The sequence below is a fragment of the Salarias fasciatus genome, unplaced genomic scaffold (genome assembly GCF_902148845.1).
Source record: "Salarias fasciatus unplaced genomic scaffold, fSalaFa1.1, whole genome shotgun sequence".
Taxonomy (NCBI): domain Eukaryota; kingdom Metazoa; phylum Chordata; class Actinopteri; order Blenniiformes; family Blenniidae; genus Salarias; species Salarias fasciatus.
The window spans coordinates 125301-138949 of NW_021941246.1; the positions used below are offsets into that span (position 1 = coordinate 125301).

The following is a 13649-nucleotide window of genomic DNA, read 5'->3' on the forward strand; positions in this document are numbered from 1 at the left end:
GTGTAAGATAATGTAACTGGAAGAGATGCTGGACTGTTTGTCCCTCGGGATGTTCTAGAATCACTTTTCACTGGCAAAGTGTTTATAAAGAATAAGATGAGAGAGCTGCTTGTTAAACAGTGAAATAAACCCAGATTTAATTCTCCACTCTGCCTCCAGGTTCTTCACAGAAAATACAGCTGACTTTACTTTATTAACATGTTCCTGCTGCTTCCAGCTGACTGGAGAAAGAACTGACCGGAGAGCCTCTTCAGGCTGAAATACATTAAATATTAATACAAATACATGACTTTTTGCACCCCTGGTGTTCTATGAGCCTCCTTCACTTGCAAATTTCTCCGCTGTGAGATTATAAAGTCTATTCTATTCTGAAAACCTCAATGAGCCTGAACAGTTTGTGAGTTCTATTTGTGTCTGTGTGTTCTCCGTGTCTGACGTTAAAATAAAACTTGAACAGAAGTTGAAAACTGGTGGGTTTCTGATTCTTTCTACAGTAAAACTTCTCCTTCCTGCTGTGAAGCGAGGACCCCCGCAAGATGGCCGCCAGCAGGCACGGCGGCTCCACAGCAGCCTGAACGAGGCGTCTGTGTGGCGTCACGGGTCACCATGCAGTGTTGCCAAGTGGGAAATGTAGGATTATCGTACCAGAGACATAAAATTATCGTATTTTGTGGAAAATTATCGTACACCCGTCATAATCAAACTAAAAGAGTCTATTGATGCACTGTAGTCACTCCAGTGTTGAAAAGCGTCTAACAGGCGCTCACGGCTTTGCGCCAATATGGAATGGATCAAAGAACGTCTGAATGGATTCATCAGCAGCTCCACAGTGGCGTCAGGCGAATGTGTCCCCCATAAACAATGACGGGTGGAACTAATGAGCCAAACCATGAGGCCTGGAGGCCACCCAATGTCAGGAAATAGACAGCACCAGGTTTAAAAGGTAAATAGTTTTCATGATAACTGACAAGGAAATAAAGATCTGGCTTCACGTATTGAAATTTTATTTTCAGTGAAACAACACTGTCTCTGTCCTCAATGAAAACAGTTCATAAAATTAACAAAAACTACACTTATGCAAACTTAAAGGTGCCTGTGTCGTGCCAAAACTTGATTTTTGCCAGAAAGTGATTTCCGGTAGGTGGAATCAGTTTTAAAGTATTGGTTGTGTTCAAATGTTGTAAATCTGACTCTACTGTGTTATATTAAATAATTTTGGGGCAAAATATCCCTCTGTATACAATACCAGAGGCGTGAATCTGTTTTTGGCAAGCAAAATAAGCTGATTTTCACATAATGTCCCTTTACTCAATTTTCAAACCGTACAAAGCACTGCCTGGAATCAAATCACTCTGTTGAGCGATCTAGTAATTTTGGTGCAGAAAAAAACCCCACATAGAACAAGCAGCTGGGCGTACAGGAGGCTATCACATGCAAACACATAGAAACATCGTTCGATGTTCATAAACAAACTTGTTTGAGCCATGGAGACTGCTGCAGAGACACAGAAGCTGCGCTTCAGCCTCCGCGGACCGGCTCCGTTTCTTCTTCTATTTCTTTTCCTTTCCTCACTCATGGGGCGCAGCGGACTATTCAGCCAATCATTACCGTCGTTCTGAGGCCAGCTCACATTTAGAAAAGCACGATTGGCTTGAAACTTGTCACGTGGAAAGAGATGCCTTCAGGGTTCACAAAAAAAATCCGACAGACAGCTGCGACAGGCTGATTACAACCAATTACAACCACACTTTCACGGAATGGTCAAATTATCGTATATTTGGCCTTTTTTGGGATTATTAATCGTACATCGTACAGAGGGCAAAATTATCGTACAAATACGATAATTATCGTACACCTGGCAACACTGTCACCATGTTTGATTCCTGTAATGAAAAAAATAATAGCTGTCTTTCCTCTCGTCCAATCGCAGCGCACCACCAACAGAATGGCTTGTTCTCATTGGGCAAACGTTCGCTGGTTTGTTTTTAAAGGTCGGCCGCTCATTGGCTGCCCGAGTGACGCAGGCTCAGTTTAAACCGAGGGGCGGGAGGGAGCTCAGTTTGAATCCGTCCGCTAGCAGCTCCGCTCGGATTGAACATCCAGAGTTTCCGGTGAGTCTCGCCGCCTTCTGTGACCCGTTTCTCCGGCCTCTGTGCGTTTAAATCCTGGCGAGTAGCTGCTTCGCCGCAGCGAGTTGAACTGTCGGCAGTTTCTGGAATGAACAATTTACCAGCAGCAGCTAACGTTCAGCTAGCCGCCGGGCTGACCGGAGCGGCTAGCCCCGCCGGGCTGACCGGAGCGGCTCGCCCCGCCGGGCTGACCGGAGCGGCTAGCCCCGCCGGGCTGACCGGAGCGGCTAGCCCCGCCGGGCTGACCGGAGCGGCTAGCCCCGCCGGGCTGACCGGAGCGGCTAGCCCCGCCGGGCTGACCGGAGCGGCTAGCCCCGCCGGGCTGACCGGAGCGGCTAGCCCCGCCGGGCTGACCGGAGCGGCTAGCCGCGAAGCTAACCTGAGTAGCTAGCCGCACGGCTAACCGGAGCAACTAGCATGAAGCTAACTTTACTAACGGGCTGACATAGGACCGGTGTGGATCCTCCGTTAGCCCAGTAAAATACGGGATAGAGGACCGGTGTAGCTCCTCCGTTAGCCCAGTTAGCCCAGGATAGAGGACCGGTGTGGATCCTCTCAGGACCGGTCGTGTTGGGACGTTTGTGGCCCGGTCAGACCCGGTGTGTGTCTCCAGCAGGTACCGGACAGTTAGCGCTGATGGCCTCCCAAAATATGGACCCCGCAGCGGCTACAGCTTCTTCCACGGCCGCTCTAAAGGGCAGTGAGAGCGGCGGCAGCGCGGCCAGAGGCTCGGTCTCCAAACGGTGAGTCCCTCTTTACAGCGCTGCTGGGGTGGAGGAGGTCCAGCTCGGGTCCGGGGCGGCGGCTCTCTACCTCCTCCCGGGGGGGGGGGGTCTCCATCACCTACTCATATTCACCTGTCTGTCTGCAGGCTGCAGCAGGAGCTGATGACTCTCATGGTGAGTTAGATCTCTGTCTCTCTCTCTGTCTCTCTCTCTCTGTCTCTCTCTCTCTGTCTCTCTCTCTGTCTCTCTCTCTGTCTCTCTCTCTCTCTGTCTCTCTCTCTCTCTGTCTCTCTCTCTCTCTGTCTCTCTCTCTGTGTCTCTCTCTCTCTCTGTCTCTCTCTCTGTGTCTCTCAGCTTGTCAGAGCTGCTCTTCTCTCTGTGTCGTCATGCTGTGATGTTGCTGCTGCACTCCTATTTAAACTCCACACACTGTGTGTCTGTGTGTGTCTGTGTGTGTGTTCAGATGTCGGGGGATAAGGGCATCTCGGCGTTTCCAGAGTCGGATAATCTCTTCAGATGGGTGGGAACGATCGATGGAGCTCAGGGGACGGTACGTCCACCACGGCCTCTGGGTGTGTGTGTGTGTGTGTGTGTGTGTGTGTACATGCACTCTCTTGACCGTGTGTTGCTGTCAGGCGTACGAGGGCCTGCGGTACCGCCTGTCCCTGGACTTCCCCGCCGGCTACCCGTACCAGGCGCCGCGGGTGAAGTTCGTGACGGCGTGTTTCCATCCCAACGTGGACGAGCAGGGCTTCATCTGCCTGGACATCCTGAAGGACAAGTGGTCCGCCCTGTACGACGTGCGCTCCATCCTGCTGTCCATCCAGAGCCTGCTGGGAGGTAACCGTAGCGACCGCCGTCACCGCGGGGGGCGTGCCGAGACGGCGTGCTGAGACGGAGTGTGTGTGTGTCCTCAGAGCCCAACATCGACAGTCCCTTGAACGCCACGGCGGCCGAGCTGTGGTCCGACCAGGACGGTGAGTGCGCGGCGGCAGCAGGGGCTGATGGGAGGCGGCGTGCTGACACTGTGCCGTTTGTCTTTCAGCCTTTAAAGCTCATCTTCACGCCACGTTCCAGCAGTGAAGCTCCTCCTCCGCCGCTCTCTGTACCATATTTCTGTGTTTGTTTGGTTTTTCTGCTTTAAATAAAGTTCTTATTCAACACTGACGGCCTCGGTGTGTGACGGCGGCGTGGCGGCCATATTGGATGAGGACCTGCTTCTTTCGTGTGGCTGTCCAGATTTAGATGGTGGATTTTTCTGGAACTTTGACGGAGCTGGGAGAACGTCGGGGCTGAGGAACAGCGCTTCATCGGCTCCGTCAAGGACGGAGTCAGAAAACAACGTTCCCGACTGTGGCGCTCGCAGGAACGTCACTTCGTTAAAGAAGTGATTCCAACCAATGAGAGCGGGGGTTTGGTTCCAGTCCTGGCCCCGCTCCAGCGTTCTCTACAGGAACCGTTCTCCACAGGAGAACAGAGCAGCGCGGCTCGGTGGCGGTGTCAAGAACAGTCGGTGGAACGTCTACAAAGAACTGTTACAAGTGGAGAACAAGACGCTGCGACAGTGTAACGATGTTCTGAGGTTCCTCTAACGATGTTCTGAGGCTGAGGAGCGTCGCTGGATCAGGGAACATTTAGAACCCATCGCTCTCGGTTGAGTTGACGTTCTACGCCGGTGTCAAGACTTCACCGATTCTAATCAAACCCGTCAGATTTCCTCTACGGAACGTTCCGCTGACATCGGTTCCTCCTGTTTGTTCCTGAAGGAACCAGCATTTACAGCACCTCCCCTGGTTTGGGTTCTAGTGCAAACAGAGCCATCTAGTGGAGCAACAGGAGAACTGCATGTTTTCAGCTCAGCAGCCTCAGCTCGGTTCTGGTCTTCCTGCTGAAGCAGTGAACAGCTGCTGCAGGAGTCTGGCCTCCAGGAGATGAACACATGAAGGATCACTTCAGCTGGTTCGAGACACCATGGGTCTGAGACCAGCTGGAACCGGTTCTAACCAGCTTGTTTAAAGGTATACTGGAGGATCCTGAGAACCAATCAGAATTGTCTGGTTCCAAATCGTGATTGGGCAGTCATAATGCCAATCGATGTGGGAACGCATTTGCGTGACGACGTATCCTGTGGAGTCGCCGCCTCTGGCGCTCTGGTTTGGAGCTCCATGCGCAGAGCTTTGTTCAGGAAGTGATGCAGTGGAGCGACCAGCGCACCTCGTTCAGAAGAGACTTTCTCCTCCTGGCGCCTCTGAAGATGGCCAGCCACAAAAAAAGAACATTGAGACGGCAGAGGAGAGAGGAAAGGCCGTAGAAAAGAAGGCAGAACGTGTTTTACTGGGAGATTCCTTTACGAGGCGGCGGACATTCAAAGCACAAAGGATTTATACTGATCAGGACGAGGGGGGGTTTCTGCGGGACAGCTCACCTGCTGATTATCCCGTTCACATGTGTTTCTGTTGCATAAACATGCAGGGGCGGACTGGGGGGTAAAAGTGGCCGGGAGACATGGACAGACCGGCCCACTTCCTGCGTGGTGTAACGACCAACCAGGCAGCAACACAAGTTTCATGTTCCTGAGTTCCTCGCTGAAAAAAGAAGAAATTTGGACCATAATCGTATAATAATAATTAACCTTAAGCTTTAAGTAGCTTACTGCAAAATAATTGCAGGTATATTATGATTTTATAGCATGTTGATACAATAGAATTTAGTTTCCCTATTTGCCAGTCTGTTAGTGACACCACCTGTCTATACCATGAGTCAGCCACTAGAGGGCAACTTAATTACAACAATAAGTTCATTTCAAAAAGTTTGTTTTATTTAAAAATAGATGTAAATATTATTTCTCTATATCAGGGGTCGGCAACCTTTTTGTCATGGAGTGCCAGTTTAAAATTTTCTCATCAATGTGTGTGCCATTACCAACTAAAACACAAGTTAACACAAAATACATAAAGATTTTCAACATACCTGGAAATTTATTGCATTCAAATAAAGCACATACAATCATATATTTAAAAATATTTTTCTATTATTAACTCCAAAAAGTGCTTTCATAAACTTTGTGCTTTGTGCTCCACATGCCGATGTTTCGAATTAACTGGTGCCCGTGTTAACTTGTGACCAATGGATGACTGAGACTTGAACTCGTCCTAGCGAACGTCGGTTGTCAACAGTTCCAGTGAGTGTATAAGTTTAAAGTCTTTTGTGAGTCTTACTTTAACAGCTGCTGTAATCAGCATGTGTTTACACGGAATTCCGCCGTCACTCGTTAACACGGGAACCAGTTAATCCATAACACCGGCGGGCCGATCGCTCGTATTCTGCTACTGTGGTCTTTAAACAACTCGCAGTTGCGCGATTTACGTCCATCTCTCCTCTCCAGTGTTTTTTCTCTCGGGGTTTTTCATTAAAAAGGTGTTTTTCAACCACCGTCGTGTTGTTCTGCTTGTTTTTGACTGTCCTGCTTCCCGTTTACTGCTAACGTCATCACGTCACTACGTACGAGGGAACGCATGCGCGGAACAAATAATCCCCCGTTTTTTCCCGCTCTGCTGTCAGGCGGCATTCATATGAGACATGGAGCAGATTATGGATTGGTGTAGACCACCTCGTACAATCGGCTCCGAAATACAATCTGCTCCGAGTGAAGCGGATCCACTCTGGCGTTTATATGACGCATTTACAACCCGCTCTGCCCTAGAAGCCATTATATGGGAGGCATGTAAACGTGCCTCGTGTTAATGCCAGGCGTGCCACCAATGGCACCCGTGCCAAGGGCTGCCGACCCCTGCTCTATATATTATAGATAAATAAACTACACAGCAAGGAACTATACAAACAACTATATACAATCATGTGATAACTTATACTTTATATAAAATAACAACTGTGCAGCTACTATACAAACAACTATACAAAATAATACAATATAAAAACTTGTAGTTAGTTATATCTTAACCTTTGTCAGTCAGTTGTGTTAAAGGTGTAATACACGATTTTCTGGAAAAGACGAAGCCCCACGTCTGTTACTCACTTTTTGAACAACGCCATGCTCCAGACCATCCGCCCGGCTCTCCTGCTTCTCCCAGGAAATGCGGAAGTGTACGAGCGCGACCTCCTCTTCTCCGGCGTGCACGGCTCTGTTTACAGTTTCTGCGATCCGCCTCGCTCATAAATAAAGCTTTTTTTCCGAAACAGTTCCAGTTTCATGATGTCAGACTCGCCATCGGTCAGTACTAGCTCAGAAGCTCACGGCTACAGAAACACTCTGAATGCGCAAAAGGGAGAAGCTGATTGGGCGAGAGCACGAAGAACCGCCTGACGAAAGCAGCTCGTCAGAATGACTGACAAACAGACCCACCAGTTATGTAGGTGATCCACCAGGAAATCAAAATGTTGTATTACACCTTTAAAATGTTCACAACCATCCACAATGTGGATCACAGTCCTCTCCGGGTCCCTCTGGAACACATGCCGGCCTTTATTAGTGAGAGACAAAACGTGACATTAGCTATAATAACACATCCTCCCGTCCTGAAACCTGGGTTAAAACTAATAGGTCACATTGTAAATGTTAGTTCAAGAGTCTGTAACAATAAATCATTCACTAATTTAAAGATTGGTAAGTAGCTAAGTCACATGCTAAAAGCAATGTGACTAGAGATATTCCTGGATTTCGGTGGCGATGGTGACCTTCATATAGTATTGGATGGTGGTGATGATGTATTGATGGTTGTTTGATAGGAAAGTGACAAGGGAACCTCTACCTCCTCTTGATCCAGAGTCAGACTGATGGATTTTATGGTTTTTTTCTATGTTGAGAGTGAAGGCCTATTCATCCTCCACAAGAACAAGAACAAAGTTCAGCAAGGAGGCGGGGCCAGAACAAAATGACTCATTTTGTTCTGGCCCCGCCTCCTTGCCTAACAAATTTCAGCAGCCTCGCGCCCTCCTCTGTAAGAACTTTGTTCGGCTGGTTGACCGAGAAGTCTTCTCTGATTGGTCAGATTTTCCTGCTTCACCTCGACACTCCCACTTATCGTCAAAGCGGAGCCACTGAAGAGACGGTGCTTTATCGAATGGAGCAGGAGTTTTTCCACAATCCCTCATAAAGTCAGCTGAATTCATCTTTAGAGTGATTTAACTGTCCAGGTATATGATGACATTACTTGTACCTCTTTCTGTTTAACAAAATGTTACCACTGTTCAACGGAGAACTACACTGAAAATTATTCTGGACTCAGATCATGTTTAAACTGATTTTATTTAATGACTGAAGAGAACACATTTCCAAAGGATGGATTTCACGACTCTGATAATATTCAACCATAACTTGTTCAGGGCCGTCCGGTCTCTGTAGGACCGGAGTAGGAGTCGGGTCCGCATTGCCGGCAGTAAGTCGGACCTGCATGTTGGACTCCGGCAGGGCTGCCCTTTGTCACCGGTTCTGTTCATCATTTTTATGGACAGAATTTCTAGGTGCAGCCGGGGGCCGGAGGGGGTCCGGTTCAGGGACCAGGGGCCGGAGGGGGTCCAATTCGGGAACCACAGGATTTCATCTCTACTTTTTGCAGATGACGTTGTCCTGTTGGCTTCATCGAACCTGGACCATCATGCACTGGGGCGGTTCGCAGCCGAGCGTGAAGCGACAGGGATGAGGATCAGCACCTCCAAATCTGAGGCCATGGTCCTCGACCGGAGGGAGGTGGCTTCCCCTCTCCAGAGACTCTGGCCCAAGTGGAGGAGTTTAAGTATCTTGGGGTCTTGTTCACAGTGGGGGACGGATGGAGGTGGGATTGACAGGCGGATCGGTGCAGCGGCTGCAGTGATCAGTCGTATCGGTCCGTTGTGGTGAAGAAGGAGCTGAGCCGAAAGGTGAAGCTCTCGATTTACCGGTCAATCTACGTTCCCACCCTCACCTATGGTCATGAACTTTGGGACATGACCGAAAGGACAAGATCCGGAATACAAGCGGCTGAAATGAGCTTCCTCCGTAGGGGGGCTGGGCGCTCCCTTAGAGACAGGGGGAGGAGCTCCGTCACCAGGGGGAGGAGCTCAGTCACCAGGGAGGAGCTCGGAGTAGAGCCGCTACTCCTCCACATCCAGAGGGGCCAGCTGAGGAGGCTCGGGCATCTGGTTAGGACGCCTCCTGGACGCCTCCCTGGGGAGGTGTTCCGGACATGTCCCACTGGGAGGAGACCCCGGGGAAGACCAGGACACGCTGGAGAGACTATGTCTCTCGGCTGGCCTGGGAACGCCTTGGGATCCTCCCAGAGGAGCTGGAGGAAGTGTCTGGGGACAGGGAAGTCTGGGCATCCCTGCTGAGACTGCTGCCCCCGAGACCCGGCCCCGGATAAGCAGTAGAAAACGAATGGATGGATGGATAATGGCTTTATTATATACTGCCAATTAAGAACCACAAACACGAGGAAAATGGCATCATAGCGTGAACACCTAGCTCCGTCAAGCTCCGGTGGAATTTTACGAATTATCCGATCATATCACGCATTCACCTGATGGAGCTTTATATGCAAGCGTGGGAGTTGTTTTAGAATGAGCCTGGACGATTATTTTCCAAAAATGCCGGATACAAAAACAAAACAAAAGAAGAATTCCACGGTGGGACGGAATGCTAACAATGCTATCGCGGACGCTAACCTAGCTGAGACCGAAGCAGCAAACGACCCGCAAGTTACGACTGCTGCTGAACCTACAAGTGATGTGGACCAGAACATTCTCTTGGTCTGAGTAAGATTACGGACAATATCACAAAATCCTTTAATGATCGACGCTGTTCTTGCTGACATCCAAGTGCATGCACTAGGATCCCGCGTCGATGAAGCTGAAACCCGTGTTTCTAATATAGAAGACACGACGCAAACCCTGCAAGCTAAAGTGACAAAACTGGAGAAACAAATCAGCCACATGGCGGACCACATGGATGACTTGGAGAATCGCAACCGGAGCTGTAATGTCCGTCTCATTAATCTCCCTGAAGGTACGGAGGGTAAGGATCCAGTCACATTTTTGGAGACGTGGCTGCCCACTCATCTCAGCCTCACAACCAAAGCTGGAAAGATCAAGTTGGACCGCGAGCATAGCTCTGTTGGTCAGAGGAAGCCAGGACCAGGCCAGCGTCCAAGACCCATCATCATCAAGTTTCACAACTTTACCGATAAACAGTGCGTGATGACCGCGGCGCGGCGCCTTGGTGCAGAACCGGACCAGCCAGAGGACCGAGTCCGTATTTCCTTCTTCAATGATTACTGTGCGGCAGTGGTGAGGAGGCGCAAAGCCTTTGATGCTGTGAAGAGTGATTGAAGAGCAAGAATGTGCAATATGCGCTTCTTTATCCCGCTACCTTGAGGATGATCATCAATGATACGGAGAAGAGATTCGACTCCCTGGAGGAGGCTTCGGCCTTTGTGGATTCACTGCCCTGACTGTATGTTTCCAGCGGACTTTCCTCATGAGACTTGTGAGTACTAGTTCAATCCGGAAGATAGAGACAATCCTGCTCATTGATACGTCTTAACCAGGTGAATTGTTTTTCATTGCGTGCCTGGCAGAGTGTGTTTTAGTTTATGGAGACGAGTGAGTTTAGCGTGGGTTACACTTGTATAGTGTACGCCAGTTGGTTTTTCCCTACGTGTTCTGTAGGGTTGTTACCCCATCATTACCGTTTTGTGTTTTTGTTATTAACCTCGTGTTTTTCAAGTTACATTTTCATACAGCTCGTTTCTTTTTCTTCTTTATTTATTTGCTTTTTTTTATTATTTCTCTTGATGAGGGAGTATGGCGGATCTTTTAGTACATGTTGTTATGGACCAAAATGAATAAGCTACGTTTATGTACCTGGAATGTGAGGGGCATCCACAGCCCTGTTAAACGAAGGAAGATATTCTCTTGTTTAAAGAAAAACGGTACAGATATCGCTCTGTTACAGGAAACTCATTTGGATGACAAAGAGCATTTGAAGCTGCAACAAGGGTTGTTTGGACAAGTTTTTTTCTCATCATTTACCACAAGAAGCAGTGGAGTTGGGTTGCTGATTAAGAAAAATCTCTCATTTAATGTGTCTGACTGTGTTAAGGATCAAAAAGGTCGCTATGTTATAATTAAAGGGATTTTGCAGGGTCAGAATATTGTTTTAATGAACGTATACTTCCCGCCAGCCCACCCAGCTACTTTTCTTACTAAACTGTTTTTGGATTTGGCCCCACTTATATTTAATTCCACTTTAATTATCGGAGGGGATTTCAACTTAATTCTAAACCCATCTATGGCTAGATTCCCACATAGCACTATGGCCCCCTCTCCTCACGCCAATGCCCTCAGAGCTTTATGTGATGAGTTTGGTTTAATTGATGTTTGGAGGTGTCTTAACCCCTCAGATAAACAATATACTTTTTTCTCAGCCCCCCATAGATGTCAAACTAGAATAGATTTTTTTTTGCCACAGACTGATTTTTACACCATTATATCCTGTCAAATATCAAGTATCATCATTTCTGATCATGCTCGAGTAATTATGGACATTAATCCCAAAACTTCACTGCTACAGTCTCGTCATTGGAGACGGGCTGCCACCCAATCCACATTGCACCCGGCCCCTACGATTCCCTCGGCGGGTGGTGGGTCCACCGGAGGGGTGGTGGGTCCACCGGAGGGGTGGTGGGTCCACCGGAGGGGTGGTGGGTCCACCGGAGGGGAGTGTAAACACACACAACAAACTCAGACACAAGCAGGAGAAGACGGACGAGTAGAGCTGCAGAAAGCAAGAAAAAATGCTGAAATGCCGAAAAGGGTCGGATATATATCAACTTACGCTTAATAAGGAGGCCAGGAGCCGTTATCTTGAAAAAATCGCAGTTATTAACGGTTTGAACGGTTATCAACTTACTGTATTTTCTTCGGTTGTGTTTTTAGCTGAGTTTATAGGATACATTCAGAAATGTTCTCCTTTTATATTTATATTTCCTCCTTTTATTCTATTTGTCTGTTTGCACTACTGTTGTTTGTGTTCGTTTGGAGAGTATTTTTACAAATAACATTGTCTTAATATGCACATTTTTTTCATGTCAAACATTTTGCAAGTTTTACACACCCTTTCATTTAGTTTTGAAAAACTACTATTTATTCTGTATTATTAACTTTATTTTCTCCTCTTAACACTATGTTTAAATGTTTTGTTTGCACTACCGGTCATTTTGTTCATTTTGACAGAATATATTTATGACTGCAGGCTGCATGTGTTACGAGACACTTCATTTCAATAAACACCAAAAAAAAAAAAAAAAAAAAAAAAAAAACATCTGAAATACATTTCAGTGTGTTTATTTACAAAAAATAGTGGGTAAGGACACCACAGACATTTATAGCTCCACTTAACAGGTATTTATTTCAGCAGCTTGGGCTCATACATACAGAAGAAAGTTGCAATGAAAAGAATAACAAATGAAGAAATAATATTGTCAAGACTGAGAATTGGCCACACTGGTTTAAATTACTCTCTAGCTGAAATAGGAAAGCGTCCCACTGGAGCAGTTTGTCTTGTGGTCAGCCAGACGGCGGAGCTGAGCTGCTGCAGTGTGAGACATGAAGAGCAGAGAGCCAAACTTAAAGCTGCTATAGCAAAAGAGAAAAGGTCTGTTACAACAGAGACGCTGCTGGCAGATTCCTCCAGGAAATACAGAGAAATTCATTTAGATTTTTGCGGGAAACTAAGTTGTATGGCCTCATTTAGGTGCGCAGCAAAGCCTTATCGAAGCAGATAGCTTCATCTGACCTGTCTTAACACTCCAGTCCGGTTGGTGGCGGTAGTGCCCCGAGACGGTGGCCAGCCGCCAATAAACAAGAGAGAAGAAGAAGAAGAACCGGAACCGGAAACCGGACAGATCTCGGTGTGAAGATGAACGCGCCTCCTGCCTTCGAGTCTTTTCTTCTGTTTGAAGGAGAAAAAAAGATCAGCATCAGCAAAGACACCAAAGTCCCGAACGCGTGTTTGTTCACCCTGAACAAGGAAGACCACACCGTGGGAAACATCATCCGAGCGTGAGCGCGGGGGGCGGGGCACGTGTATGGACGCGCGCATGTGTGTGTAGACTTCTTTGTATTTCATTTCTGCTTAAATTCTTTATTTTTGGTTTGTTTTTACCGATGCTGCAGCAGCGGGATTTGGGATGAATGAAGTGTCTTCAGTTTCTCTGCATTCAGTCCAGTGGCAGCCGTTCAGACGCTTACTGTGTGTGTGTGTCTGTGTGTGTGTGTGTGTGTGTGTGTGTGTGTGTGTGTGTGTGTGTGCGCGCGCGCGTGGCAGCCAGCTACTTAAGGATCCCCAGGTTCTGTTTGCTGGTTATAAAGTTCCTCATCCTCTGGAACACAAGATCGTCATCAGAGTCCAAACCACACCTGACTACAGCCCGCAGGTAACACACACACACACACACACACACACACACACACACACACACACACACACACACAGTGTGGCTGACCCGCTGCTCCCGGCAGGAGGCCTTCACCAACGCCATCACAGACCTGATCAGCGAGCTGTCCCTGCTGGAGGAGCGCTTCAGAGTCGCCATCAAAGACAAGCAGGAGGGCATCGAGTGACCCCGCCCACCCATGACATCATCACCTGCTCATGTCAATAAAGTTTGTGATGTCACATCCTGTTGTTTCTTAACTGACCGCGCCCCCTGATGACTGTAGGGGGGCTCTTCTGTGGGTTCATTGCTCTCGAATGACAGGGTGAGTGCGGGGCGATGAGGTGAGATGACGGAGTGAGGTG

General features: G+C 48.1%; 2 protein-coding genes across 3 annotated transcripts; both read left to right on the top strand.

The window, feature by feature from the left end:
- The first annotated feature begins 2024 nt into the window (after positions 1-2024).
- Positions 2025-4021, top strand: LOC115384480 (ubiquitin-conjugating enzyme E2C). Of its 2 annotated transcripts, none has more exons than XM_030086762.1 (7): positions 2025-2111; positions 2746-2872; positions 3001-3028; positions 3318-3404; positions 3490-3694; positions 3772-3831; positions 3900-4021. In XM_030086762.1, the coding sequence occupies exons 2-7, from the start codon at positions 2766-2768 to the stop codon at positions 3935-3937; spliced, it is 525 nt and encodes a 174-aa protein (XP_029942622.1). In that variant the 5' UTR covers positions 2025-2111; positions 2746-2765; the 3' UTR covers positions 3938-4021. The 2 variants fall into 2 exon arrangements, with proteins under 2 accessions (XP_029942622.1, XP_029942623.1); XM_030086763.1 differs by having other exon boundaries at positions 2029-2111; positions 2743-2872.
- An 8712-nt stretch (positions 4022-12733) lies between these two features.
- On the top strand, positions 12734-13528 carry polr2j (RNA polymerase II subunit J). The gene is made up of 3 exons (XM_030086771.1): positions 12734-12910; positions 13176-13284; positions 13370-13528. The coding sequence occupies exons 1-3, from the start codon at positions 12768-12770 to the stop codon at positions 13469-13471; spliced, it is 354 nt and encodes a 117-aa protein (XP_029942631.1). The 5' UTR covers positions 12734-12767; the 3' UTR covers positions 13472-13528.
- Positions 13529-13649: the final 121 nt, after the last annotated feature.